At 67.6% G+C, this 26,726-nt stretch overlaps 5 protein-coding genes across 5 annotated transcripts; 3 read left to right on the top strand and 2 right to left on the bottom strand.

Moving 5' to 3' along the window:
• Positions 1-1,188: 1,188 nt before the first annotated feature.
• On the bottom strand, positions 1,189-2,474 carry EMIHUDRAFT_356209 (hypothetical protein). The gene is made up of 3 exons (XM_005768333.1): positions 2,281-2,474; positions 1,964-2,132; positions 1,189-1,852 (listed from the first exon to the last, which is right to left on the bottom strand). The coding sequence occupies exons 1-3, from the start codon at positions 2,402-2,404 to the stop codon at positions 1,489-1,491; spliced, it is 657 nt and encodes a 218-aa protein (XP_005768390.1). The 5' UTR covers positions 2,405-2,474; the 3' UTR covers positions 1,189-1,488.
• Positions 2,475-5,048: 2,574 nt separating this feature from the next.
• On the bottom strand, positions 5,049-7,048 carry EMIHUDRAFT_103032 (xylose isomerase domain protein TIM barrel; the record flags this gene model as incomplete). The annotated part of the gene is made up of 3 exons (XM_005768332.1): positions 5,049-6,068; positions 6,178-6,458; positions 6,583-7,048. 3 exons carry the CDS (start codon positions 7,046-7,048, stop codon positions 5,049-5,051), a joined length of 1,767 nt encoding a protein of 588 aa, XP_005768389.1.
• Positions 7,049-7,263: 215 nt separating this feature from the next.
• Positions 7,264-7,992, top strand: EMIHUDRAFT_210912 (hypothetical protein; the record flags this gene model as incomplete). The annotated part of the gene is made up of 3 exons (XM_005768331.1): positions 7,264-7,307; positions 7,397-7,898; positions 7,984-7,992. 3 exons carry the CDS (start codon positions 7,264-7,266, stop codon positions 7,990-7,992), a joined length of 555 nt encoding a protein of 184 aa, XP_005768388.1.
• Positions 7,993-8,459: 467 nt separating this feature from the next.
• Positions 8,460-14,853, top strand: EMIHUDRAFT_451580 (hypothetical protein; the record flags this gene model as incomplete). The annotated part of the gene is made up of 9 exons (XM_005768330.1): positions 8,460-8,768; positions 8,952-9,277; positions 9,392-9,739; positions 9,920-10,852; positions 11,130-11,163; positions 11,292-11,648; positions 12,129-12,482; positions 12,921-14,414; positions 14,490-14,853. 9 exons carry the CDS (start codon positions 8,460-8,462, stop codon positions 14,730-14,732), a joined length of 4,398 nt encoding a protein of 1,465 aa, XP_005768387.1. The 3' UTR covers positions 14,733-14,853.
• A 690-nt stretch (positions 14,854-15,543) lies between these two features.
• Positions 15,544-16,426, top strand: EMIHUDRAFT_210910 (hypothetical protein; the record flags this gene model as incomplete). Its single annotated transcript, XM_005768329.1, has 4 exons — positions 15,544-15,619; positions 15,697-15,793; positions 15,866-16,026; positions 16,266-16,426. The coding sequence occupies 4 exons, from the start codon at positions 15,544-15,546 to the stop codon at positions 16,424-16,426; spliced, it is 495 nt and encodes a 164-aa protein (XP_005768386.1).
• Between the last annotated feature and the right edge of the window lie 10,300 nt (positions 16,427-26,726).

The raw sequence follows: 26,726 nt of genomic DNA, 5'->3' as shown, positions 1-26,726 counted from the left end.
CCTGCCCGGTCCCCTACCTGCCCCGGGTGTGAAACCCACACTGCCCTGCCCGGCCCAAACCACACTGCCGGGGTGTGAATACCTGCCCGCTCGCGAGGTCTCGGAGAAACTTCTTTCTAGGCGGCGTATCACATTTAATTGATAATTGTCTCTCGGGCCAGTCCCCCACAGGGCCCGTACAGAGGACAGCGGGAGGATCCGGGCCGCGTCTCCAAAACGTGTGCTCAAAAGGACGAAGCGCCCCAGCGCGCGGGAGGCCCGGAGACGAACCCCCCCCCACCGCCCCACGAGCCCACGACACGATAGACCGCCACGCGCCACAGAGATCGCCACCCGCCAGAGCGCGGGCGCGCGGAGGGTGTACGTAAAATGTGTAAATGCCGTGTGGCAGAGAGCTAGCGGACAGTACCGGAGCCAGTGTGCAGAGTCATCCGCAGAGACGTACAGAGACAGCGGACTCGCGCCGCCCGGCTATCGCTTTCGGCTTCGCGCGACTTGTCGCCCCGTGATGCCGGCACGCGCCCGCTTGAACGTCTTAGCCGTGTTGGGCGGGTGTGGCTGCGTCCGGACGTACTCCAAGTACTCGTCAGCGGTGCTCTCCGCCTCGCCCACGGCGCAGCTGGAGCCGCCCGCCATGTTGAGCCGCCCGGCAAAGACCTCACTAGCCTCGACAACTAGCCCACAGGCAGGCCCCTTTGGCTCGGCGTCGCCACCTCCGCCGGGCCTGCCGCTGCCTCCACCGCGAGCACCGTGCCGGACTCGCTGTTGCAGGAGCTTGTCGCTCGTGACGACTCGGACTCCGCTCGCTCCACGCGCCGCCCACCAACCAACGTCTCGAACTATCGCATCGTCTGCGGCCCAGCGGCGCCCTGAAAAGACCTCAACGATGCGGCCGCACGGACAGAGCTTCCGCGCCGCCTGTAGACCGTTGTGGCCTCCGTCACGCGCAACGATGATGATGCTAGGACCGCTCGTGCCACCGCCATGGGCACACGTGGCGATGGCCGAGGAGAGCTGAGCCGCGCTCGGGCGGAAGTTTAATGCTGCTCGCACGTTGCTAGCGTCGACCAGCTCGACGGAGGTCGCGGCGGAAGGGCTCACAGCACAGCTTTCATTGGAGTCCATCTTGAAGGAGGCACCAAGCGTCTACCCCGTGTATGTGCACATACGTGTGTTGTGCCTCAGAAAAAAAATGTCGAAATAATAAGTGGTCGCGGTTCCTCGCTCGCGCGCCGTCCTCTCGTCCCCTCCGCTCGATCTCTCGCTCTCTCGCTCTCTCGCTCTCTCTCACTCACAGCAACTCGCACGCATGTGTGGTTCGACGCGTGTGGTACTCCGGGAAGCGGCCGGGAGGCGGGAGCAAGGCCGGGCGGGGCGGCGGCCACGCCCGCCGCCCCACCCCGCCACCCGCTTGCTCCGCACACGAGCGGCTGCCTACCCGGGTCCCCGCCCTCGCGAGAAGGCTCGCGGCCCCCGCCCTGGACACGGCTACACGGGCAGCTTGACCGACTTGTTGAGGCCGCCCTTCTTTGACTGGTAGTAGTGGTAGAAAAAGTCGCAGTAGAGCGCCGTCTGCACGAGCCCCGACAGCCAGACGATCCGCTGCTGGTAGTCTGGCTCCGTCATGAAGCGAAACATCCAGTTGAGCAGGTAGAGGGCGCGGTAGGCGCCGAGCGCAAAGACGTAGTGCGAGGTCAGGTTCTCTACCTCGCCCTGCTTCTGCAGGAGGAAGAGCTGCGGCAGGATGGCGACGGCCTCGAGGTAGATGGAGAAGGCCCAGACCATCTCAAACGGAGACGAGTGGTCCTGGTTGATGAGGACGCCGAGGACGGCGCACGGCGCGATCAGGTACCTGCGGCAGCAGGCAGCACCGCCGTTGCGCCGGAGGGGGCGAGGACACGTGAGCCGACGGCGACGGAGGAAATGCGGCAAGAGCTGAGGGCGCTGGGCGGCTGCCGCGCACTGCACGGGGAAGGCATCCTCGTCGGCATTGTAGGTGGCCTTCTGCGACGGGCCGTATCGCATGAAGTAGACAATGGTGAGCGAGGCGCCGATAAAGAGGAGCTTCAGCAGGTAGTTGTACAGCGACGCAAAGTTCCACAGCAGGTCAATGTAACGCGTGCAGAAGACGACTGCGCAGCGGCGCGCGGGGAAGATGGTCACAGAGACAGAGCGCGCGCGCGTGAAGCAGCAGTCGGGATCAGAGCGCGCAGGCTCCGTAGGATTGCGGCTCCGTCCAACGGGCTGGCGGGCAGCTACAGCGAGCAGCGCGCGACGCACTTGCATACATTTCTGCGGTGCGCAGCGAGATTCCGGCGGCAGATTTGCCGCCAACAATCTTGTGGAGCAGCAGCAGGAAGCTCAGGATGTGGCTCATGTCGCCGAGGAATCGAAAGATGTTCATCGAAGATGGGGGGGGGGGAGATGTTCTACACACTGTCCCAGCGCCGCGGCGCCAGCTATTTTCGCTCTTGCCTGCCAGCGTGTCCGAAAAGAGAAATGCAGGTTCCCGGAGATCTTCATCGAGTTATGATCGGAATCTTGGCACGCATCGGCCAAAGAACCGGTTAAAAAAGAAAAACACGCTCCGCGCGTTCGTTTCCGACTTTGAGCAGTTCTGTGCTGTCTGCTATAGCCGCAGGCACTCCCAGCTACTCGGTGTGAACATCGTACCGAGCAGCTCCGCAACTCGAGATCCCTCGAGAGTTCACGCGGAGTCGGCTGGGGCTATACCAGACAGAGTTCTGTGCGGGAGTGCGGCCGTCGCTACGGCAGCGGCGAGCGAGATCTGATGCAATAGGTTAGCCAGTTAGTTAAACAGGGGTTCACAAGAGCGTCTCACCGTCTCCCACAACCGAGAACGGCCGAATGACCGTCAAGCACCACATCACGCGGGCAAAGCGACGCTCATTCGACCCACCTGCACTCTACCCATTCGGCGATCTCTCTCGCGACTCACTCGTGTCAATCGAGGTGGAGGCGCCGGATCCCGTTGTGATCGACTTTGTCGCGAGCCAGGCTGGCTGCTCGCCATCGCACGAGACCATCCTATGTTGGGTGGCGGACGACGGCGCGTTGCATCACCACTATCGCCTTGTTGGGTGCCACCGCGAGCACAGCTGGACAGGGCATGCGTTCGTGGCCTTTGCCCACCACCACGGCACCGAGCTGCCCGCTCACGCCTCCGAGGTGCGCGGGCGCGCCTGCAGCTTCTTTCGCGTCACAACTTGCCCCGATGCAGGCCACGTGCACAGGGTGGAGCTGTGCTGGTTCTGCGGTGGTGTATGGGCAACGGCTAGCTCCTCTTGGCTGGACGACGAGCTGCGTGTCATCCTGCGGCCACCACGCAGTGAGGAGCATCGGCTGCCGCCCTCGAGCCAGAGCTGGGAGCTGACCTTCGAGTTTATTTGCCCGCCGCACCCGGCCGAGGCAGGCAGCCCGTTTGACGCGTCGACGCACACGGTGTACATCTGGGGAGACTTGAGCTTCAATGCCTATGGGCCTGAAGGGAGGTGTCCGCTGCACGGGCGTCGAATGAACCAGATCGTGCCGCAACTGATGACCGGCCGAGTGCTCTCATCGAGCGAGGCTGGGGGAGCGGCGCACTGGTCGGAGGAGGAGGCATGGGCGCTGCAGGCGCAGTACTACTGGGAAGGAGAGGCGGGCGAGAGCCGGGCGCTGTGCGGGAAAGTCGTAGACAACATCAAGCGGGGAGATGTCATCCGCTCCTCGGTGGCTTATGATCCGTCCTCTGGCGTCCTCACGGCGTCGATCCAGTGCAGCGGGCGCGCCTCCTCCATTAGGAGCGAACGGCCCTTCCCGGACGGTGACCCTCCGCAGTTTGCCTCGTGGCGACACTTCTTTCAGGCCGGCGAGGCTGGCGAGGCTGGCAGAGGTGCGTTTGGCCGCCCTACCATGTGCGTCGAGTACAAGGGAGACTGTGACCTGCGCACCCTCTGTGGCCTGCTGCCATTTGACGTGCGTTCGGTCGGGCTTCCCGGAGCGACTCCACGTGATGCGCGAGATTGGACGGTGGAGCTCTACTCGCCACGAGCTGGCGAGTGCCTCATGCTGCGCCAGACGAGCCACCGGCCTGGTAGGGTACTCGGCGGACTGCTCCATTGCCTCCAGCACCGAGTGACTGCGCTCCGTGCAACGGAGGCTGCTGTCGGGTGTGGGCCGCCGCGATCTCTTTGAGGTGCCGCCGCCGGCCAGAAAGCAGGTCAAGAGGGCGGGGCTTGCGCCCACAACACGGGCGGCGGTGGCGAGCGGCGGCGGGCTGCCTGCAAGGGCGCCTCGCTCTGAAGGGGCGACGAGGCTACCCGCCACCCTGCTCGCCTCCGCGCCCCGCCGTGACAGCAACGAGGCGGGTTGGCGCGTTGCAGGCAGGGTGTGGGGCGCCCTCGGCAGCAGCCCCTCAGCCTCGGGTCGCTGCAACCTCCAGTCGGGCTGGAGCGGATGGGCGGCGCGGGGGCAGGCCCCGGCGGCGCCGTCCGATCCTCCTCACGCCGTCACCTCTAGTGCTGTCTACGTCTTTCGACGGCATCCGCAGCCTCGCAGGGCGCGTCAAGAGCAGCTCAGGCGGCGCTGCTCCTGCTGCGGCGCAGCGGGGCCCGCCCAGTGGTGGGAGGGGCCATAGGAGGGGCGTCCCGGTCCCGTGCACCAAGGCGGGGCGGGGGTGCGTGGCGCGGAGGAGGGGTCGGTGTGGCGTAAAGCCGTATGCCGTCTTCCCGCGTCCGCCCCGGTCCCAGACGGAGCGCCCGTCTCCCGCTTCTCGGCCTCTCGGGCCCATGTCACCTCTTGAGCGGGCAGGCCCGGCGCACACCGCAACAGGCCACAGCCAAACCGCGCACGGCAAACGCTCGCTTATTTTGTGTGTACCGTGTTTTTAATCCCGCAAGGCCGCGCGGTTCTCGTTCATGAGAAATGTGAGTATATGAGAGGGCGTAATGTCTAATGTGTAATGATCGCAGGTCGGACCTTAGCAAAAACACTCCTCCGCGCGGCTGTGTGAACCTGCGCGGGCGCCGAGGCCAACCCCGGTGGCATCACGCAGGAGTGTCCTCCTCCAGAAAGCGCGCTGCGGCCGCCAAACCGAGCGCCATGTCGGCATCGGGCTCGTGCTCGCCGCCATCCGCACTCACCGCGGCCAGCACAATCGAGCCGCCGCCGAGCGGTGCCGGCTGCGGCGCTGAGCACATCACCTTCCCTCCGATCGCAGCCAGCACCGCACGCGTCCAGGCGGCGGCGTCCACGCCACGCCTCTTGCTCTCCGGGACGTGCGTGACGAGAGAGAGCTGCTCAGCGCCGGCGGAGAAGACCATCTTGGCCACCTCGGCCGCGCCACCGCCACCGCTCGCGCTGCCCAGGTTCATCTTGCCCACGCACCGCTCGAGCAGCGAGAGGTCGCCTCCCGGAGCCGACGCAGACGCGCACGCAAACTCGACGGCCCCCTCGCGCTGCTGCGCCGCCAGCCTTGCGCCCACCGCCACCCCCTCCTCGTCGACGGCACGCAGCTTCTCGGCGGAGGCGGCAGCGGCCGCCTCGTCCTCACCCGCGGGCGGCGCCACCGGCGGGACGGCCCCTCCCATCATGCTCGCCAGCTTGTCTGCAACGTCCGGGTTCTCGTCCATCGCTGCGCGGAGGAGCGAGCCGTCGCGGCCGACGGACGGTGCCGGCTTGGCGGGCTCGGGCCCGGCGGGCGCGTCGGAACCGGCCCGTGCCGCGGCGGTGCCCTCGCGGTAGTAGCCTGCGCCGCGCGGCCCTTGCTCCCTGAAGACGTACCCATCCTTTGGCCCCATGTAGCTGCTCATCCCCCACCGCCCCGCGTCGCCGCCCGCGATGAAGTCGGGACCGGATGGCGGCGGCGCGGGCGGCGCCGCGGTGGATGCGGCGGCCTCGCGCATCGCCGCCGCGTGCTCGGTGCGCACGCGCTGCGCCATGCGCGCGTTCACCTCCCACAGGTCCGCGACTGGCTGCTGCGAGAAGGGCAGGGTCTGCAGGTAGGGCGGAGGGCCGTGCTCTGGCTCCGCCCACACGGCGGCGTCGTCGGAAGGGTGGCGGGCCGCCTTTTGGAGGAGGGGCGAGGGGGGTGAGGGGCCAGGGGAGAGCGGCGAGCGGCGAGCGGCGAGGGGGACCACGCTAGCAGGCGGGCCGAGAGTGTCTCGGGGCGGGCACCTGCGCCGCCCAGATCGTCCGCCACCACGAGGCGTGCGCGCTGACCTCGGCCGCAAACTCGGGCGCCGAGGGGTCGGACACCTGCGGTCCCTCCGCGTGGCCGACCCGCGCGTGGACAAACTCGCAGTGCTCGGCGACGAGGCGCAGCGTGGCGGGCCACCAGTCGTCGCGCGGGTCGGCGGCGTCAAAGACCTTCTCGCACACGCAGCACCAGTGCGAGAGGTCGGCGTTCACCTTGAGCGCGGCGAGCTCGGGCTTCGAGAGGAGCTCGGCCGCGGTGTCTGCGGCGGGCGGCGGCGGCGGTGAGAGGCGCGGCCGCCGACCTCGGCTCGGGAGGGGAGCTCACCGCCGCGAGTCTCACAGGGCGGCCGAGTGGCCTCGGCTCGGGAGTGGGCGGTGGCTCACAGGGCGAGTAGAGCAGCCGTTGCCGGTGGGTCTCGTGCACGACCGGGACTCCGAGCTGGGCCTCGACCAAGAGCGCGTGCTTGAAGAAGGCCACCGCCTTGTCGCCGGAGCCCCACGAGTCGTGCCCAGAGTGGCTGTTGATAAGCACCGCGCCGAGCGCCTTCGCTTCGGCCGTCAGCTTGACAAACGAGGCGAGGTGGTCGTGCAGCTTGTTGGAGCTGCAGTAGACGTAGCCCGTCGCCGGATCGAGATCGCCGCCCGAGGTGTGTATCTGGCAGATCAGCTGCAGTCCGTGCTTCTTTAGCAAAGAGACGAAGCGGTCGCGGTCCGTCCTCCACGTGAGCGTGATGGCCTCGACGCCGTCAAAGCCCTCCGCCTTGATGCGGGCGAAGAGCTCGTCCCACAGGTCTGGATCGTCCGCCTCAGGCACGCCCCACAGCGTCTTGGCGAGGCGCAACGTGGGCATGTTGGGGAAGGCGCTTGGCGGGCGCAAGAGCGCGGCTACGAGCTTCCGGCGCAGCCAGAGGACGAGGACTGTGCCGTGCGTGGCTGTGCTATTCAGCGCTCTATACGTTGACGTTGGATTCGGCGCCTTTGGCGGTAAGGCGGCCGTGATAGACCATACATGCATGTAGCACGGGCAGCAGCAGCCTGCCCCGATCGCACAAAACCCTTACACATATGCTCGTCCTGCTCGTCGCCGCCGCGGCCCAGCAGCGCGTCTTGTGCGACACGACGGCAGGGCAGCCGCCTCGCCGACGGCAGGGCAGAAACTCGAAGGGATCGCGGGAACGCCTTCCTCTACGATCTTTAGGCCATTCACGATCCTGCTCAACGCGTCGCTGGCTCCGCTGGGCGTGAGACGCGTCTCGAAGCTGGTCAGGACTGGCTTTCTGGACGGGCAGATTCTGTACCGGGTGATCCCGGGCTTCCTCGTGCAGTTTGGCGTGGCTGCCGACCCAACGGTACACGCTCGCTGGCAGAGAGGAGAGAAGCGGCGGCTGAAGGACGAGCCGAACAGGATGCCGTTCCGGCACGGCACCCTCTCGTTTGCCGGCGCGGGCACCGACTCGCGCACCTCTCACCTGTTTGTGGCGCTCGCTCCGAATGGCGTGCGGCTCGGCCGTGGCACGCCGCACGAGGCGACTCTCGGACACGTCGTCTCCGGCATGGAGACCTGGGAGCGCGTCGTCGCCAACTACCAAAAGAGCGGCTACAAGGACACCGGGACGCTGCAGGGCCCGCTGGTGCAGCGCGGCAACGCCGCTGCTGCAGCCTACCCGCTCTTGGACCGGATCCGCGCCTGCCATATGGAGGTGGCGCCTCGGCGGCGCCTCGCAGGCTCTCCGAGCACCGAAGAGTTCTCTTTATGAGGTTCCTTTTCTTCTCATCCTGTGTTAGTGCCAGTGAGCGCCAGTCCCGTGGCCATGCCGAGTCGTTTGAGGAGCACTTGCGACTTGGAGCACTTGGAGTCGACTGGTGTGTGCACAGTCATCCGCAACCTCTCACATCCACGAAACGACAAACGTTTGGTATTGCTAAAAATCTCTGCACATCCAGGGCCGGGGAGCTAAGAAGCGAGCGGGCCGGATGCTCGGGATCGGGTTGAAAAAAAAGAAAGAAAGAAAACAGACAAGCCAAGGGAGGGATGGGAGAACGGCACGCCGCCACCACACAGGGATTTTAAGGAGAGGAGTGTGATGCGCTAGCCGTCGCCCACCCTGGGGAGTCTGCCTCTTCGTATCTCTTCTCGCAGTCTCTCGCCGCTTCTCGCTGCAACCTTCATGCCATCGGGTTGCAGGCAAGAGAACACTACTGAATTCTCATGCCACACGGCGACGACGACAAGCACGCGCACAAGCACCGTTGAGCCGGCGATGGCCACGCCGAGGCGGGTCCCAACGATCCTCTTCGCGTCGAGCGTGGCGGCCGAGCAGGACGAGACCTTCGTGCACTCGCTCGGCCTCAACGGCCTGCTCGAGCTCATCGCGGCCGACGCCAGCTTTGCGCCGTATGAGCAGACGCTCTTCGCCGAGTCGGCGCTGCAATACAGCCGGCGGATGCAGACGGCCGAGCAGAACGGGAAGCTGGATCGGAGGGTCGAGGGGTTCCTGAACCTCCTCTCTGCCCACTTCCTCTCCCAAGCCGCGCAGAAGGCGCTCGAGTACCTGCTGCGCCACTTTCGCGTGCACCGGCACAACTCCGCCTCGCTGCTGCGCTGCATCCTGCCGTACCACGGGACGCGCGCGTTCGTCCGCGTGGCGCAGCTGCTGCGCGGATCCGAACAGCGCGGCGCCTGGCTGCGCGACGGCGCGGGCCGCCTCACCGCCCCGCCGCCCCGGGAGCTGGTCGTGGGGCGTGCCGCCAAGGACACAGAGCTGCTCGGCCAGCTCACCTACCTGGGCGCGGCGCACCGCGTCGCCGCCTCCTTTTCGGCGGTGGCGCTGCTCGAGATTGCGTCGCGCATGCGCTTCACCGACGCCGAGGCGCCGCTCCTCCGCTCCCTCCTCGAGCACGCACGCGAGGGCATCGCCTCGGAGACGGCGCCCGACCGGCGGCTGGTCGGGATGATGCTGATCACTCAGCTCGCCGCGCGCCGCTCGCTGGCGGCCGACCCTGCCAAGCTGCTCGCGGCGCTCGTCGGGGCGCGGCTGAGGCGGGCCCGCGAGGCGGAGGAGGCGCGCGGCTGCCTGCAGTGCCTGATCGTGCTGCAGCGGCTGCAGCCCGCCGTCACGCCCGCCGCCGTGTCCGCCGCCGCGCCCGCCGCCGGCGGTGCGTGGCCGCAGCTTCTCGAGCTGCGGGCGGGCAGTGGCGAGTGCGGCGCCGTGGGCGCGAAGCCGACCGCGCTCCGCGCCTTGCTCGACGCGGTCGCGGCTCTGAGCGGCTCGCACGACGTGTCGACTCTGATCCCGCCGCTGCTGCTGCAGCTCGCAGAGTCGAGTCTCGCGCACCCGAAGGCGGCCGCCGGCGTGCTGCGCGCCCTCCCCGTGCGCAACCTGGCGCGGCCGGTCGCGGCGCTGCTCGCGAGCCTCGAGGCGTCGCCCGACACCCACCGCGTCGCCCAGTGGCTGTGGGACACCCTCTGCGGCGGAGGCGCGCGCGAGGCGTCTGCGAGCTCGCTGCCCGGTGACGAGCTGTCGGCCATCGAGCGGCTCCGGTCGCTGCAGCGGCTCGAGTCGGAGGGGGCGCCCCTCTCCAAGGAGGCGCTGCTGCGCCGGCTCGGCGATTGCCCCACCGTCGCCGCCGGCGCCGTCGCGCTGCGCGGGCTGCCGTCGGAGCTGCCTCCGCCGGAGCTCCACCGCGCGCTGCTGCAGCAGCTCAAGCGAGCGAGGGGCAGCGCGGGTGCGGACGCGCTGACGCGCGCCGTGCTGCGGGCGCTCTCCGAGGCACGTGCGCCACGGCTCGCCCTCGTCCCCGTCCAGATCGCGCTCGCCGCTGCGGCCGGCTCGCCGCCGACGCTGAAGGCGGCCTTGTCCGACCTGTCCGGGGCTGCCGTCGGGGCGGTGGGCGCTGCGGACGAGGTGGCGGCGCTGTGTGCGCTGCTGATGCAGCCGACGAGCGAGCCGCAGCCGCTGCTGGCGGCGCTGCTGGCGGCACTCGCTCGGCTGGGCGGGGGCGCGCCCAACGGCGCGTCGCCGAGCGGCAAGTGCGAGCGGCAGCTGCGGCTGGCCTGCGACGCGTGCCTGCACCTGCTGCGCCGGCTCCGGGCGACGGACGGGGAGGCCGCCGCCTTGCGCGGCCTGATCGAGAGGGTGGTGGGGTCGGTCCTGTCGCAGCTCCCGCCGACGTCCGTCGCCTCGTCCGCCGACGCCGTCGCCGTTTGTCGCAAGGCGCTGGTGGTTCTCCTCGAGTGCGGAGCCGGCAGCAAGGAGCCTGCTGCCCTCCGCTCTCTGCTGCCGCGGCACTGGAGGGGCGACGCGCTGCTGCTGCACCTCGCCTCGTGCTGGGCCTCGCCCGAGCGCCTTGGCTGCGGGGGCAGCTCCTGGCGCGCCACGCGGCTGCAGGCGCTGCAGATGACGCGCGCCCTCCTCCTCTCGCGCGCAAAGGAGACGGCTCCGCCCGCCACGGCGCGCGCAGCCGCCGCCACCGCGCAGCGGCTGCTTCCGCTCCTGCTCTCCGTCGTGCACGGCAGCGACGCTCTGCTGCGCGCCGCCGCCTCGGCCACGCTGCGCGCTATGCGCGAGGCGTGCAGCAACCCCGCTCAGCGCCGCAACCCTCCCGAGGAGCGCTTGCCCCCGACGGCGGGGCTGCAGGGCGGCGCCTCGCCGCTGTCGCCCCTCGCCGGCGAGGAGCTCGACGACGCACTCTCCCTCGGCGGGGCGGGCGGGGCGGCCGCTCCGGCGTCTGCGGCCTCCGCGGCGACGTGGCGCGCGGTGCTCGCCTACCTCGGCCAGCAGTACGGCGCGATGCTCTTGCCGCCGCCCACCGGGGCAGGCACCGAGGCGGCGGCCGCGCCGGCGCGCGTGCGCCACGCCATCGCTGCGCCAGGGCTCGCCCTGGTGCGGGAGCTGCTCGAGCGCCAGAGGGAGGAGCGGGAGCGGCGGCAGGCGGGCGTCGACGAGCCACCGCCCGCGCCGGCGGGTCGCACGCCAAAGAAGCGCGGCGGCGGCGCGGCGGCAGCTGCGGCGGCGGCGGCGGCGGCGGCGGCAGACATCCTCCCCCCGATGCGGCCGCTGGTGTGTTGCGTGCTCGAGCTGCTTCGCTCGGAGGGGTGCAACGCCGGCGTTGGACTCCGGGACAGCGGCAAGCTTGCGGGAGCGGACGACGTGGCTTCGGTGCTGCCTGAGGCGACTGTGCTTGCGGTGGAGCTGATTCGCGCCCACGACGTGCGCGCCTTTGCGGCGCTGCCCGCCCGCGAAAAGGTGGCCAGCCTGGCCGTGCTTCTGCGCGCCGTCGGCCTGCCGTGGGGCAAGGAGCTGCCCCTCGTCTCGCTCGCCGTGCCGATGGCCGCTTTGCGCCAGCTGACCGCCGGCCTCTTCACCTCGCTGCCAGAGGCGGACCGGGAGCACCTGCTGACGGCTCTGTGCGAGAGCCGCCGCCACGCGCTGCTCCTCCTGCCGCCGCCGGTCGAGCTGCTCACGCGAGGCCACCCGGCGATGCGCGCCAACGCGGGGCGCAACATCATGCGCGCGCTCGCGGCCGCAACCTCCTCCGCCGAGGCGGCGCTCCAAGCCACCCTCGCCGCGCTGCCCCTCGCCGCGCCCATGTTTGTGCGCCGGCTCGACGCCGCCCTCGCCGCCACGGCCGGCGCGGGCGAGGGGGCTGACGAGGGCGCCGCCGCCGCCATCGCCGGCTGCACCGCCACACTCGAAGTTCTCGTGCGTCGGACGCCACTGCCCGAGCCGGCGGAGCAGCTCGCCCGCCCGCTCTTTGGGTTGCTCGCGGCGCTGGACCGCCGCTCCGAGTACGCGACGCAGCTTGTCCTCACCTCCGTCACCGCCATGCTGCGGGCGGCGCAGCCCGGGTCGGCGGGCGCGGCGGTTGGCGGTGCGGCCGTGGCGGCGGCGTTGGTCGAGCATTTCAACGCGCGGCTCCTCTTTGCGCAGCTCGTCGACCCCGAGCGGCCGCAGGTTGCGAAGCACGCGCTCGAGGTGGTGAAGGCCGCCGTGCCGCTGCTGCCCGAGGAAACGCTCGAGCGGGTCGTGCCGCACTTCGCCTCCGTCTCGCGCCGCGCCCTCCAGCACGAGCACCACGGCGCCGCGCTCGCCGCCGTCGAGCGCGCTGTCGGCGTCCTCGTCCCGCTGTTCGTGCGGCGCGGCCTCCAGCTCCGCCCGCTGCTTCGCGGCTGGGTGACGCTGGTCCTGCAGGCGCCGCCCGCGCAGTGGCCGGCGCTCCTCGGCGCGCTGGTCGGCAAGGCCTCCTCCGACGAGCACCTGCACTGCGTCGTCTCGAGCCTGCTCGTCGCGCACTCGCTGCGCGCCGCGCAGGCCGCCGCCCCCCCCGCCCGCGAGGCTGACCTGCTCCGGCTCGCGTCAAGCGTGTGCGGCGCGACGCCGCCGCACACGCAGCTACGCGCCTCGTCGCGCCTCGTCGCGTGCGCGCCGCTGCTCAACGGCGACGGCGGCGCGGCGTGGGGCGGCGCGGCGGCGGGCGAGGGCGCGGCGCGCGAGCGGCGCGCGATCACGCTCTGCGCGCTCGAATTTGTCCGCGAGCTACTCGAGCGGGCGGCGCAGCGTGCCGACTGGAGCCGCGACGAGCCCGCTTTCCTCGAGGCGGCGCTGGAGCTGTTCGGCGCGCTCGCGGGCGCGTTCGAGCGCGCGCGCCACGACGGCGCCGAGGCGGGCGGCCCGAGCGGCGCGGAGGCGGCCGCGAGCTCGACGGCGCGCCGGCTGTGCCAGGAGGCGATGCTCGCCCTCCAGGCGCTGCTGCCGGCCGGCTGCCTGCAGCCCATCACGACGCTGCTCGCGCACGCAGAGCCGGCGGTGCAGAACCTCGCGGTGCTGCTGCTGCAGGCGCGGCTACAGCGGGGGCCGGGCAAGCTGCTCGCCAGTGCGCCCGAGGAGCCCATCGCGCAGATGACGCGCCGCCTCGTCGCGCTCTCTGGGGCGGCGGCGGCGAGCCCGTCGTCGCAGCGAGCGGCGCTGCTGGCGCTCGACTTGCTCGCGCGCGAGTGCGGCGCCGCGATGCCGCAGCTGTTCGACCCGGCGGTGCCCGCGGTGGTGCGGCTGATCGAGGAGAGGGACCCGCTCGTGCTCAGCTCGGCCCTGCTCGCGTGCTCCGCCCTCGTGAGCTCGCTCGGCGTCCGGCTGGTGCCACACATGCCCCTCTTCATGCCGCCGCTCCTGCGCTGCCTCGAGCACTCCCTCTTCCTCTCCGAGCCGCAAAGGGACGCGCTGCTCGCCGCCGCCGCCTGGCTCGACGGCTGCGGCCCGGCGCTGCTCACCGCGCTGCCCATGTTCCTCCACCCCTACCTCCCGCGGCTCCTCCGCGCCGTGCTCCGCCTCGCCTCCATCGACTCGCCGGCCGCGCAGGCCGTCGGGTTGGCTGCCAAGGCCAAGGCGCTGAACCGCGCTCTCGCCAGGGCGGTCCCGAGCCGCCAGCTGCTGCCGGCGATGGTGGACGCCGTCGGCGTTGCGTCGCAGGCCGGCAGTGCGGCGCAGGTAGAGCTGCTGCAGCTGCTCCAGACGCACGTGACACTCCGCCCGCCAGCGGAGGCGCGCACGCACGCGGCCGCCGTGTTTGACGTCCTCCTCTCGGGCCTCCACTTCCGCTCGCTGCAGCCCTTCAGCGAGGCGCTCCTCCTCGCGCCGCCCGCCGCCGTCGAGGCGGCCACCAGCGCCGCGCTCGCCGAGATTGTGATGCGCCTCGATGAGGACTCGTTCGGCGCCTTTTTCGAGCGCAGTCTCGCGTGGGTCGCCCCTGCGGGTGTCGCCGGAGCCGCGAGCGCGCCCCGCTTCTCGCTCGCGCGCGCCCTCTCCTTCTTCCGCGTCCTGTCGGGCACGCAGATCGCGCTCCGCTCGCTGTTTGCGCCTTACTTTAGCCTGGCGCTGCCGCACGCGTGCGTCCACCTCGGCAGCTCGAGCCCGCAGCAGGCCGCGGTGCAAAGCACTGGCGGCGGCCCCGCGAAGCGACGACGGCTCGACCGGCTGGCCGGGTCCACCGGCGCCAGCGCCGGCGAGGCGGAGCTCGAGGTGGCGCTCACGCTCGCCGTCGCCGCGTTCCTCGAGGTTGGCTTCGCGAACGAGGCTGCGACGCCGCCGGCGCCGCAGCTACGCGCGCTCGAGAAGGCGCTGATTGCGCGGCTCGGCTGGGCCAAGGCAGGGCCCATCGAGTACGCGCTCCTGGCCGCGGTCGCCTCGCTCGCCGCCGCGCTCGGCGTCGACGGCTGCAAGGTTCCCGCGCCGCCCGACGCCGCCTCCCGTCGGCTCGGCCCGTGTTCACACGCGCCGCCGCCGGATACCGCACAGGTGCTGCACTACGAGCTCTGCGTCGCGAGTCAGGACGACGACGAGGCGATGCGGCGTGGCGCTGTCAAGGGGTTGCAGCGGTTGTACGCGTCCGTGCCCGACGCCGCCATCGTGCACTCGCCCGAGGCGGTGCCGTTCCTGTCGGAGCTGCTCGAGGACGCGGACGCCGAGACGCGTTCGTGCGCGCTCGAGCTGATGAACACGCTCGAACAGAGCAACACAGGCCTCCTCGAGGAGGAGTAGCCCCTTCACCTTCCTTCATCTTCCATCACCTTCCTGTGGTCCGACCGTGCTTGCCTTGGGGAATGGTTTGTTTGCCCTCGTTAGTCGGGGCGTGAGAGATCCATTCCGAGAGGTCAGTGTTTTGCTCCGGGATTTTGGGGGTGGGGACCCCCCCCCCCCCCCCCGCCCGCCCCCTCCCCCCAAAACTTCGAGCGCGGAAGTTAAGGTTGCTCCCGCCTCTCCCGGCCCAGTGGGGATTTTGGCGCCTAGCGCTAGGGGGAAATACTGAAAAATGGGACCCCCCGGGCGGACCTTGCTTTCATACCGAGCGTGAAGAGCTGAGTCTCAGCTTTCAGACCCTGCAAAAATCATTGAAAAATATTAAGATGGTCCAGAATGGTGACCGAAAGACTCCGGCGCCGCAGCGCTCGCGCTTGCTTTCCTCGCAAATGCGACAAGTGAGGCCGCTGAAAGGGAAAAGAATGATGGCGTCGAAAGAAAAACCGCAGCCTAGACCGCAAATGCTGCCGCTCCTGGTGAGCGCCAGCCCGCGCCGCGTGCAGGGCGTGTCCGGGGCGCCCTCCCCCCGAGTTCCCCCGCAAAATCCGGCCCGCGGTCGCGCGCGCGCTCCCGTCTCGCTGCTTTGGAGGATCTGCAGCCCCGGGCGCGCCCGCACGGCGATTGCCGCCTCCACTCCAACCTCATCCACTCTCACTCTGACATTCTCTCCAGAGTCCTCGCGTCGAGCCCGTGGCGCCGGAGCGCGAGCCCCAAGCTCGGGACACAGCGGGACATTGACGATCTGCGATGCCTGTGCGTGCAGGTGATCACGATGAGCACGGCGCCGGCGGTGGCACCCTTCCTGGTGCTCCAGGCGCGCTGCGCCCGCGCGTTTGCGACGCCCGTGTGTGCCCCTGCGCGCGCCCCGCTCGCCGCGCCGCCGCCGGGCCCGTGGGGGTCTCAGGTTTGCGCGTGTGTGCCGCAGATGTCACGACCGAGCAGCTGCAGCAGATCCTCCAGAACGTGCAGGCCGAGCTTGAGCGGCGCGCGGCGCTGCAGCGCGGGGCGCCCGAATCGAAGCGGTGCGTGCCCGCCCTCGCCGTGGCCGCGCTCGCCCCGCCTTGGCGAGCTCTTGCCGCTCACCCGCGCCGCAGGAACTCGATCTTGTGCGCCTCGGGCAAGGCGTTGCCCAGCGAGGCGGAGGTGCACGCATGGGCGCTGCTCGTGCTGCTACATGGCCGCGGCGCGGACGGCTCGTGGGTCGCCGTCCCGACGCTCGTCGACCAGTGGATGAACGTCGTGCTGCTGCAGTCGAGTCGCTACAAGCAGGCGCCCGCCCTGCTCTCCCACCGCCCCCCGAGCCGCCGCCGCGGCTGCTACACCTCGGCTATATCTCGGCTATATCTCGGCTATATCTCGGCTCTATCTCGGCCTTGCTGCCTGAGCCGTGTGTGCGTGTTGTGCGCAGTTGCGCGAGCGATGACAGCCTCCGACCGACGATCCGGAGTGGCGTAACTTGGCTCTCGCCAAGGGCCTCGTCCCGTCCTTGCTCAGTCAAGCCGCCGCTCGGGCGGCGGAGCCGCTCGCCCACATCACGCGGGGCGCCGAAGAAGCGCGGGGCGCCGAAGAAGCGCGGGGCAACCGCAGCAGGCGTGGCGGCTGATGAGGCGGCGCCACAGGCGCGCGAGGCGCGCCCACGGCGCAATGCACGTTGACTCTGCGGCACATGCGGTGGACAGCGAACACATAGGGTGATGTGGCACGGCGGTAGATGGCCGAGGATGCAGACGGACCGTGGTATGTGTGTTGTGTATATGCTCATATCCGCTTGACCTTGAGCAGCAGGCACACACACGCCAAGCGCGTGAGTTGTCGCTCGGGTTGCCTTAACTAGATAACATTCACCCATATTCATTAATAGCGGCTAGTTTGTCACATCACGTGGATCGATGACCCGGAATATGCCGCAAGACACGGCGCTTTCAATAAGCTACTCATTATCTTGGACGCATCCCTCGACGCGAAGAGCCATGCAGTCACCCGAATTGCTTGCACCTCTCCTGCAAGTAGAACGAAACATTCTTGGAGCTTCCCCAGCCGCTTGTGGCCGCATCTCATCCGTGGCGACGCGCTGTGCCACCGAGCCGTACTTGGCCGCGCCGCCGCGTCGAGGCACGGGTCCCCAACCAAGCAGCGACGCCGAAGCGTCGACCGATAGAGCGCCACGCCCAGCAGTATGGGCGTCGACCGCTCTCTCGAGCGGCCGCGTGGCAGTGCGTGGCGCGGGCGTCACAGGCGGCAAGCGTGGAGCCGCTGGAAGAGCCGGTGCGAGCCGTGGACGGCAGCCGCTCCCCACGTCGCCGAGAGAGGCTGCGGGGGAGAGGGTTCAGGAGGCCACAGGAGGCGCCGGGAGGCTCGGGAGGCGCTAAAAAGTGGCCCGGGCGCCTCGTGCCACCCGTCTGGTGGGGCCAGGTGGGCTCAGGAATTAATCCAGGATTTTAAGGTGATCCACTACACCTGACCGAGAATTGGATGGCGAGATCGCGGCGAGATCGACCAGTCGGCCCAGGTCGGCGCCATGCACTGGCGGGCTGCACAGCGCGCTAGATTACGCGGAGGACGTGCGCTTACCACCGGGTGGGATTACCAGGCTCGCCTGGGCTCGCTGAGGGTCGATCGCGGCGCGACCCGTTTTCGGCTGTTTTCCTCGCGAATCTGGGGTGCGCGCCGGGAGCTGCAGCGCCAGCGTTTCGCGGACCTGTGCAGCCTCCGGGCACTGGGAACTTCTCCCAGGCTCGGGCAATGCGGACATGTGCCAGCGGGGGCGCGGAGGTGGTTTACATGCGGATGCGGCACGATCTTCGAGCCGAACCGACGATACAGGAGGCTCCAGAGGCGCCGTAATCGACAGTTGGCCGTCACCCAACTCCTCGCCCGCCGTGACTGTGGGTGTCTCCTGATTGCCCACGCTCGTGGCGGAGCTCGGGGTACCACTTTGGGCCACGGGACAAGCCCTGGGGAGTCACTGTAGCTCGCGCGGGGCTGAGAAGCCCCCATTCCCGCGAAAAATCGAGATTTGGCGAGATATAGGGGGCGGTTCTCATTATTTTCGGCGGCCCCAAAGCTACCCAATCACTCGCCCACCTCCCCCGAGCAGTCTAGTCCAAAAAAAACCGCGCCCCGATCAAGTTACGTTTTCAGTGTTTGCCCCTACTAGCGCGGTCAGCCGGTGACCGTCGCTAGAGGGGCTCTAAATGGCCTGCAATGCCATATCTTTTGTGCCTAAATAAATAAATAAAAACGGACACCTCTACTGTGAGATGGGTAAAAAGGAACAGGTCCCCGCCCTTGCGATCTTTGTGCAGGGTTCTTTGTGGGTGCCTAGCTCTTGTAGAGCACCTTTTAAAAACCGCCGACCCTTACCGTGCCGCGCCGCCTTTACCACACCTTACTTTCTGCTCGACCGAGTTTGCGCTGATGAGCGAACCGAGCCGCCGGGTGCCCCGCAGCGGCCTCGCTGGGCCAGAACATCGGCCCCGAGTGCTCCGCAGCAAGCAGCCTCGCTGGGCCAGAACGTCGGCTCGCGAGGTGGGGTGCTAGTCTGGGACCCATACGTGGCAGTTCCCTTGCTCCAAGCGCTTGCGCTTCGGCGGTAGTGATCTAATCACCCGAATACCACGTTCGGATCGCTCCTCATCGCAAACCCTGTCAGCAGTTCACCTACGGGTATGTTCGTAAGAGCTACATACACTGAAAAAGTAGTACTCGTATGTCTTGGAGTGAAAAGTTTTTCGATGAGGTGGGGGTCCGTGGTGAGCAGATTCCCAGATTCTCCAGATTCCCCTCAAAAACCGCCCCTTTTATGTTTTAATTCACTGCGGCCGCGGCTTTGCTCGGATTACTTTTGTCTTTTCACTCGAAGACATAGTAGTTTTTTGGTGTTACGGTCCCTACAAAAATATATCGCATGGAGCTGATCACAGGGTTTACGGCGGTCATTGTCCAGTTGGCACAGTGGGCCGCGGACACCGTGAATGACCTTGTCGGAGAACTTTCAACTTTGTAGCGTAAGCGAGATTGGGCCAATGGCAGCCCTGGACGGATCCCGCAGCCTGGAGAGAGACATGGACGTAGCCTCCTATACGTTGAAGCGCGCACCGCAGCCTGGCGCAGCGACAATGACAGGTATCAACACACTGAAGCAGCAGAATCCAGCTACGAGCACACGGAAGCGGACCGCGGAAAGAGGAGCAAAGCAGTTCGGGGCAAGCGAGATTTTGGAGAAGAGGAAGAGGAGGATTGTCGAACTCTCGACGCTGCAAGGCAGGCCCGCCACTCTGACCTTCCCGACGACGGCCGCGGCGGGCAGTCCTGCGGCATCTCTCGACTCCCTCGCGCCAAGCTCCTCCGCTCGCGCCTCGGCGCAGTCTCCAAGTCCAAGCCTCGCGTCTCTCCTAGATGATTTTCCGAGCGAGCCCGCCGCAGCGCGCCCGCTCGAGACGCCCCCCAGCGTACCGGGTGCCTTCGAATTCAGCAGCCAGCTTCGCCTCTGTCTCGCACCCTTGCGACCTATTACTCAAGCGAGTAGGTTCGCCGTGTACGGAGGGTAGGGCTGACCAAGGCGGTGAATTTGGGCAGTAGTGTGGGTGTGGCTCAGAGGGTTGTCATGTAGTAAGCAGGCAAGATGCTATTCACAGACGACGGGAAGTACAAATGTATAAGGACCTACACCGATCTCCCGGCTCTCGCGGGACACCACACGCTCCGCCTCATTTCATCTTCAGGCGAGCAAAACCTCTTTCAGCTTCGAGATAGGTGTGTGCGGCGTCGAAGTCGATCTCAATCTTGCTGGGATCGACTCCTGCGGGGAAAGAGACGACCGCCGCAGGACCTGAGACGAATGCGGGCATCTCTGCGCCGATCAACGTAATGCCAAAGTAGGTGCGTTCCTTGCTGGGGTACGGCTGGGCGAGCTGCCCACTAGTGCCGTCCGTTGCGAGTGCCGTCACTGATGCAAACGGAGGGGCGACAGCCTCCTCGGTGCGCCGGCCCGTCGGTCCATCACCGAGCTGCTTGAACTGGATGGCTAGTGTCTGGTAGTTGGAGTGGTTCGCCCCGAGATTCACCGCGATGGTCATGTCCTGACCGCTCACGGAGCTGCTCAGAGCGGGCATGAGAGGGGGCGGTGGCGGGGGAGGGCTCGGCGGTGGAGGCGAGGGTGGCGGCGGCGGCGGCGGCGGCGGCAGCGGCGGCGGCGGCGGCGGCGGTAAGGGTGGCGGCGGCGGCGGCGGCGGCAGCGGCGGCGGCGGAGGCGGCTTCGGTGGCGGCGGCTTCGGCGGAGGTGGAGCCGCAGATTCGGCCTTGCACTTGCCACACTCAGGGCAGACTTGCACAGCTCGCAGGTCGTAGTTCGCCTCACCACAATCCAGCCCCTCCTGAATGATGGCTGCAGAGCAAAGATCCTGAAGGCAGTAGTCGTGGTTGTCTGCGCTTTGGTCGTACGTCTCACAGCCACCATAGCCAATGTCAAAGGTTTGGCTGCTTCCATAGCAGGGGGGTTGGGCACTCTGAGCCACGCACCTGCCGCACTCGGGGCAAACCTGCGCTGGAGTGAGGCCGGCAGAATCCGTGTCGGCGCCATTGCCAGTGCACCACGGAAAGTTCTGATATGTGCCGGTCCAGTCTTCAGCGTATGTCTCACAGCCGCCATAGCCAGCCCAGTAGGAGCTGCTATCCCCCACGCACGCAGACACCCCCGCCACCAACGGTGGCGGCGGCGGCGGTGGCGGCGGCTGCGGTGGCTTGGGAGGCGAGGGAGGCGGCGATGGCGGCGATGGCAGCGCTGTGCACGCATCGCACTGATGGCACACCATGCCTGCGTAGAGCTTGAGCGTAGCATTCACCGTCATGTAGTCGAGACTGCAGTAGGCGTGATTGGCCATCGCCTTCTGATACGTGTGGCAAAAGCCCCAGCCCGCGTTGAACCCAGCGAACCCAACGCACGGCGGCGATGGCGCGGTGACGATCTTCACTGCGACCGTCGGCGCCACGATAAACCCAACAGGAACACCTAGGTCGTTCCCCATGGTGGTGAGGAAGATCGGACGCGTTGCCGCCTCTGTGATGTCCTCCGCAGTCGGCCCCGCGGGCGCCTCGGCTATGCTTACCGACACGCCCGGTGACGGCGTGGTAGTCTCGGTCAGGGTCATCTGTGCGCTATCGACAGAGACACCTGCAGCGGCGAGGCCAGAGACCACCGCACTCCGGATCTCGCTCAGCTCTGTCAGAGCTCGCTGTCGGCGTTGTGAGCCCACGGACATGGTAAACTCGGAGGTCGTCACCGTTGCTTGCCCTGGTGGCAAGGGCGGTAAAGGCGGCGGGGGCGGCGGGGGCGGCGGGCCCGACTGCGCTGCAATCGGTGGGGACGGCGGGGGCGGTGGGGACGGCGGCGGCGGCGAAGGAGGTGGCGGTGGAGGCGGTGGCAAAGGAGGCGGCGGCGGTGGCGGCGGCGGCGGCGGCGGCGGCGATGGTGGTGGTGGTGGGGGCGGCGGTTGGGGCGGCGGCGGCGGTGAGGGCGGCGGCGGTGAGGGCGGCGGCGGCGGTGGCGGCGGCGGCGGTAGAGGTGGCGGCGGCGATGGCGGCGGAGGAACGGGCGGTGGGGGAGACGGCGGCGGCGGCGCCGGCAGCGGTGGTACAGGCGGCGGCGGTGCTGGGCTGGGTGGAGCGTGAGGCTTGGCGCAATATGACGTGCCCGCACTGCATGTGCCGTCCAGTCGTCGGGCCCCTGAAGGTGGCTTCACCTTGGACGCAGGAGGGTGAACGCGGCTGAGTCGACGCACCTCGGAGAAGGAGCGAAAGATCAAGTGGGCCTCGGCTGCAGGCTTCGGCGTTTCGGCTGCAGCATCCCTGGCTGCGAGCCGGCGACCGGCTCTGCTCATATCAACGGCTGCCCCAAGACTGCGCACAGCGTCCTTGCCGGCGAGGTAGCCCGATTGTAGGGCGTTGCCGAGGGTTGAACCTGGCCCGACATACATGGGCACTAGCCCAGGAGAGGCCGCGTTGCCTGCAGCCCAACCAGCAGGGTGGAACTTCTGGTTCATGTCCACAACAGGGCCGGCTATGGTATCGATGATGCCCTGCTTGAGCGACTTGACCAGGACAGCATCGGTGCTGCTGACGCGTGAAGCGCAGCCGTCTTTCCCCACAGCGCCAAAGCCGCTCGCATAACACTGGGCGATGAAGTTTCGCCACAGGCGGGGCGAGCGCTCGTCGCACGACTTGACCACAGCGCCCTCGTCGATCGCCGACTGCGCCCCCGACCCGAGCTGGTCCGTCAGGGTGGCAGTGGCAGCGCGGTCGCGGTAGACATACGTGAGTTCGGTGGGCGCATCTTTGCGCTTGCGTGCGCGACCCCGCGTGTCGTACGAGGCGGCTTCGTCGTACACGAGGGAGAATCCGCCGCCTGGCTCTGGCTGGAGGACCGTCGCGCCGTCTTCCCACAGGAACCACTTTGCGGCACCGTCCATGTGCTCGAGGTACCATCCGTTGAGTGGTTCGCGTGGCCAGCCCTCGCGCTCGGCGGTCCGCCAGAGCAAGCCCGTGTTGCGTGCGTGCACCTCGTTGGTTGAGTGGATGCCGAGCTCTGCGACCTCAGCCGCCGTCGCACTCGAGCCGAATCCCCCGCTCGCAAAAATGGCAGCGACACTGGAGATGCGAAAGTTGTCTCCGCTAAGAAGCCACTTGCCTACAAGCGAATCGCAATCTGGTGAGAATCCCCCCACCCACCCACCCACCCCAAAGGAGCCACGCGCCGTCAGCGTAGGCAACGTCGGTCACGGTGCCCGTGACCGTTTCGTCGACGTGCGACAGCAAGCGAGTGAGAAGCTCGAGGGTGGCGAGGTTCTTGTTCGAGCACGCGGCCACCGACTCCCCGTTCGTCGCCCACTTGACCTTTCCGTCGAGCAGGCCGTTGAGGTGGTAGTAGGCGGGCCAGGTGCTCCACTCGCTGCTCCGCAGAGGCTGCGACACGGGATCCGCATGCCCGCAGCAGCCCGAGGCGACGTACCAGCTGTTGGCGACGTCTCTCGCGCCGCTGCACGGGTAGGCGCCGACTGCATCTACCTCCCGCAGCCCGTCGACGCAAGCGCAGCTGACGTCAGAGCAAACGCTCACGTGCGGGTCTGCGTATGCGTTGACAGCTTCAAAAGAGACACCGGCCGCGTCGGCGATGAAGAGCTCCGCCTCGGCGGCGGTGCGAACAATGTGCTCTGCTCGCGTTCGATTGAAGGGGACGCCACTGCGCCCAGCGAGGGCCTCCAGTTCATTGAGCAGCGGCACGACATCGTCCTCTGGCACGTCGGGCAGCAGGAGCCAGCCGTTGCCAGAAGCCGCAGAGGTGGACATCTCTGGCTCCGGCCCAACGGTGCAGACGATGCCCTCAGGATAGAGCAGCGCCGCGGTGGCCGCTGCACTTGCACCTGCCAGCCCATGGCCGACGACCACGACGTCGCACTCCAAGAGTGGCGGAGGCGACGGTGGGGGCGACGGGGGCGGTGGCAGCGGTGGCAGCGGCGAGGGTGGCAAGACTGAGGGCGGCGGTGGTGACGGTGTCGGTGGGTCCGGAGGCGGCGGCGGAGGCGACGGTAGTGGCGGCGGATTTGGGGGGTCTCCCTTGCACGATCTGTGGCTCGTGCTGCAAGGCGGAACCGCCGAGGGCGTGTTGACGAGCGAGTAACCCGCGTCACTCCACTGCACGACGCCGAGGCCGTCGTAGACCTCGGTGAAGCCGGCGTTAACCAGAATACTCGCCGCGACCTTGGACCGAGCGCCCGAGTTGCAGTAGACGAGAACCGCACATCGCTTGCAGCCTTCAATCTGCTCCGCGCCTGGGCGCACGGCGGGCGTGCGTGGCTGTGACGCCCGGGGATGAGGAGGGGAGAGAGTAGCGAGGCGCAGCTGGCACCTGCGGTGGAGAAGCCGCCCACGTTGAAGCCCGCCAGCAGCGTTGCGTCCGGGATGTGCCCGACGTCCCACTCGCGTGAGCTTCGCACGTCAATGACGGCGCCGAAGAAGCCCGCCTCGAGCTTGTCTTTAAACTCTGTGGGCTCAATCGTCAGATAGCCGTTTGCATTCCTCCTCGCCGCAAATGGTGGATACGGTGGTTGTGGGGGAGGTGGTGGTGGTGGCGGCGGCGGCGGCGAAGGCGGCGGCGGCGGCGGCGGTGGTGGTGGCGGCGGCGGCGGCCGGGGTGGGGCGGCAACCGCCGCGGCCACTTTCAGGCGGATCTTCTCGGTCACGTACACCTGTTTGGTGGAAGTAGAATGCCCCACCCAAATCAGGACCTCGCCGGAGCTTGGCATGCGAAAGCTTGGCGCGCCGTAGGCGCTGCGCACAGGGCGGGATGGGGAGTGGGTAAAGGGTTCGCGGGTTCAGGGTGGCGCGCGGTGCAAACTCGCGAGGCGTGCAGTCTGCACCTGTAACACGACGTAGACGTGGAGGCACAGTTGCCATCTCCGGCCTGAAAAGTCGCACCGGTTACACGGAACTGAGCCCGGTTAGAGCCCATGTCCGACAGCCCCACGTTGATGAGTGCATTCGGGGCGAATTCCTCATTCCCAGGGACAGGCTGCAAAACGTTACCCTCCTCGTTGACGAGCACGTCACGGGACGAGGCAAGGGGCGTTTTGCCCATGATAGCTTGGCCGTTGACCTCTAGCTGCGTGCAGCAGGATAGGTATGAGGGGTACGCATCGCCGCCTCGCGCCAGAAGCACGACCGCGAGAGGCACGAGGGTCCGCGGCATATGCCTGAGGGCAGAGAGTGTGGAGGTAGGAGGGACGGACGCATGTCCAGAGGCATGTGAGTGAGTGAGTGAGTGTGTGTGTTTTGTGTGTGAATCTTGTTTCTTATCAACCTATCTGTGAAGGCAACCGATGCGAGTCGACACTGTTGTGTCGTGTGTCGTGGTTGGTTTCGTATCAATCAAGAATACTACTCACACATCATGCGTGTTCACTCACACACAACAAGCAAACAATAAGACGCCCACGCTTAGCACGTGATTCATTTTTCGGAGGACGATAAAGGAAGAGAGCAAAATGTCAACGGCGAACCCCGAACTCTCTGCCTGGAGTAAACGCGAACGTTCACTTTTTGCGTTACGCGACGCCATAGATGATTAAGATGACTCAAGTGCAAGTGCCAGAGCCGAGCGAGCTGTTCGCGCTATCGTTGAACGCTGTCCTGGGTTAAACCTACTCGGGGCATCACAGGCGTGCTTCTGATCGACGCCGCCGCTGGCAGACGTGCGGCGCCACGCAAGCAGCACGCCGCAGTGCATAGGCTCGCCGCGCTCCTCCTCGCCCTCCTCCCCGCGAGTAGGCACGTCATTTGGCCTCAGCAGCGCCGCGGGGACGCCATCATTCTCCTCCCGGATGAATGCGGCGCTCGCGCAGTACCCGAAGCGTTGGCCTCGCAGCGACCGCCAGCGCGAGCTGCGCCACAGAGTCCGAATCTGCCGCTGGGACACAGCGTCGTCGGTCACATTCGTCTCAATCGACGGCAGTACCAGCGTGCCCAGCGGCACCATGTTGCACGCCCACGCTCGCACCAGCGGCCAGCGCACGCCAGTCATCGTGTCTTGCAGCAGCACATCGGTGGCAGCGAGCAGCGCACGGCTCAGCGATCCCTGACTCCCGCGTGCCTCCACGTCGCCGCCTCGAAAGGTTGCCTCCGCGCCCTTGATGAGAGCGCCCGCCGGCCGCTCGGGCGCGAGGTCGGCAGCGCCGAAGAGCGCCGAGAGGTTCGGCCGCGAGTAGAGTTCGGCCTGCACGTAGCGTACGCGCTGCCTCCTCCCGGCACACTCGATCTGCATGCCGTCGAGGCCGCCGGGCGACCAGCGGCTCACGCGGAGCACAGTCAGACCAGCGGCGCGCAGCGCCGCTAGAAGCAGAGGCAACGCGCCCCATCGAGACGCGAACTCGCGCACCTTATGTCCCAGCATAAAGCCTCCTGCGCAGGCCATCCTGAAGCACCCCCACAAGGTCTGGTGGTCTATGCTCGACCAGGGCTCCTTGCCCAGCAGCGGCTCACGCGACACGAGCGTGTGCGTGCGCGCGTGCGGAAAGGCCGCCAGGGCGCCGAATACGTCCGTTGCGGAGCACAGAGAGAGCGACGAACGGACCGCAGCGACTGGTGTGCTGGCGAGAGAGGTACGTAACTTTGCGGCCCAGCGCGATTGCCTCACGGCACAGGCCGGAGGAAGCAGGCTGGTGTTGCTGTGCATCGCCGCGCGCACAGCGGCGTGGTCATCTGCGCTCCACATACAGGAGACAGCACGGCCATGGTGCGCTTACATTTCGCCGCCGCAGCGCCGCGGTTTAGCGGCAACTTCAAGTATGTATCTACTGTGAACGAGTCGGCGAGTCGTCCGATGAGTCCGCGACCTAACTCGGTGTCGAGCACCAGCCCGACGCGCACTACTCGTCGCCGCGAATGGTTGCCCAGGTTGGGGGGCACGATGCCGGCGTGAACACGACTACGCGAGTAACTGACGGATCCGCCCGTTTATGATAGTGGTACGCGCGCGCCGCGGCCGCGGCGCGTGCCACTCACTGTCGTCTCTTTGTTTGATTGAAGTTAAAAGTCGAATCAGAGCGGTGTCGGCGCTGTCCCCCACTTGCCTCCCCTTTCGTCTTTCCGAATCTAAACCGAGCGCTCCGATTTTGACCGCGCAAGATATAAAGGGTGGCTAAGGGCTCTGCACGCAAGGCGCCCGCATCGCAGACGCGGTACCATTGACAAATCTGCAATATACCCCCACACGAACAAATAGCAAAATCCGAATACCGCACAGAAACCATGTGATCTGAGCCGTGGACGGACGCAAGCCTTCAGCTGGTGCCAGACATCTTACCTTATATTTCCCCGCGGCCGGTTTTCCGTTTCAGCAGAGTGAAGCCGCCACCCAGCACACATGTACATGGTGCCCCTCGGCAAGGAGCGCGCTCCGGCGCC

Source organism: Emiliania huxleyi (genome assembly GCF_000372725.1).
Source record: "Emiliania huxleyi CCMP1516 unplaced genomic scaffold EMIHUscaffold_46, whole genome shotgun sequence".
NCBI lineage: Eukaryota > Haptophyta > Isochrysidales > Noelaerhabdaceae > Emiliania > Emiliania huxleyi.
This window is presented reverse-complemented; position numbering and strand designations above follow the sequence as displayed.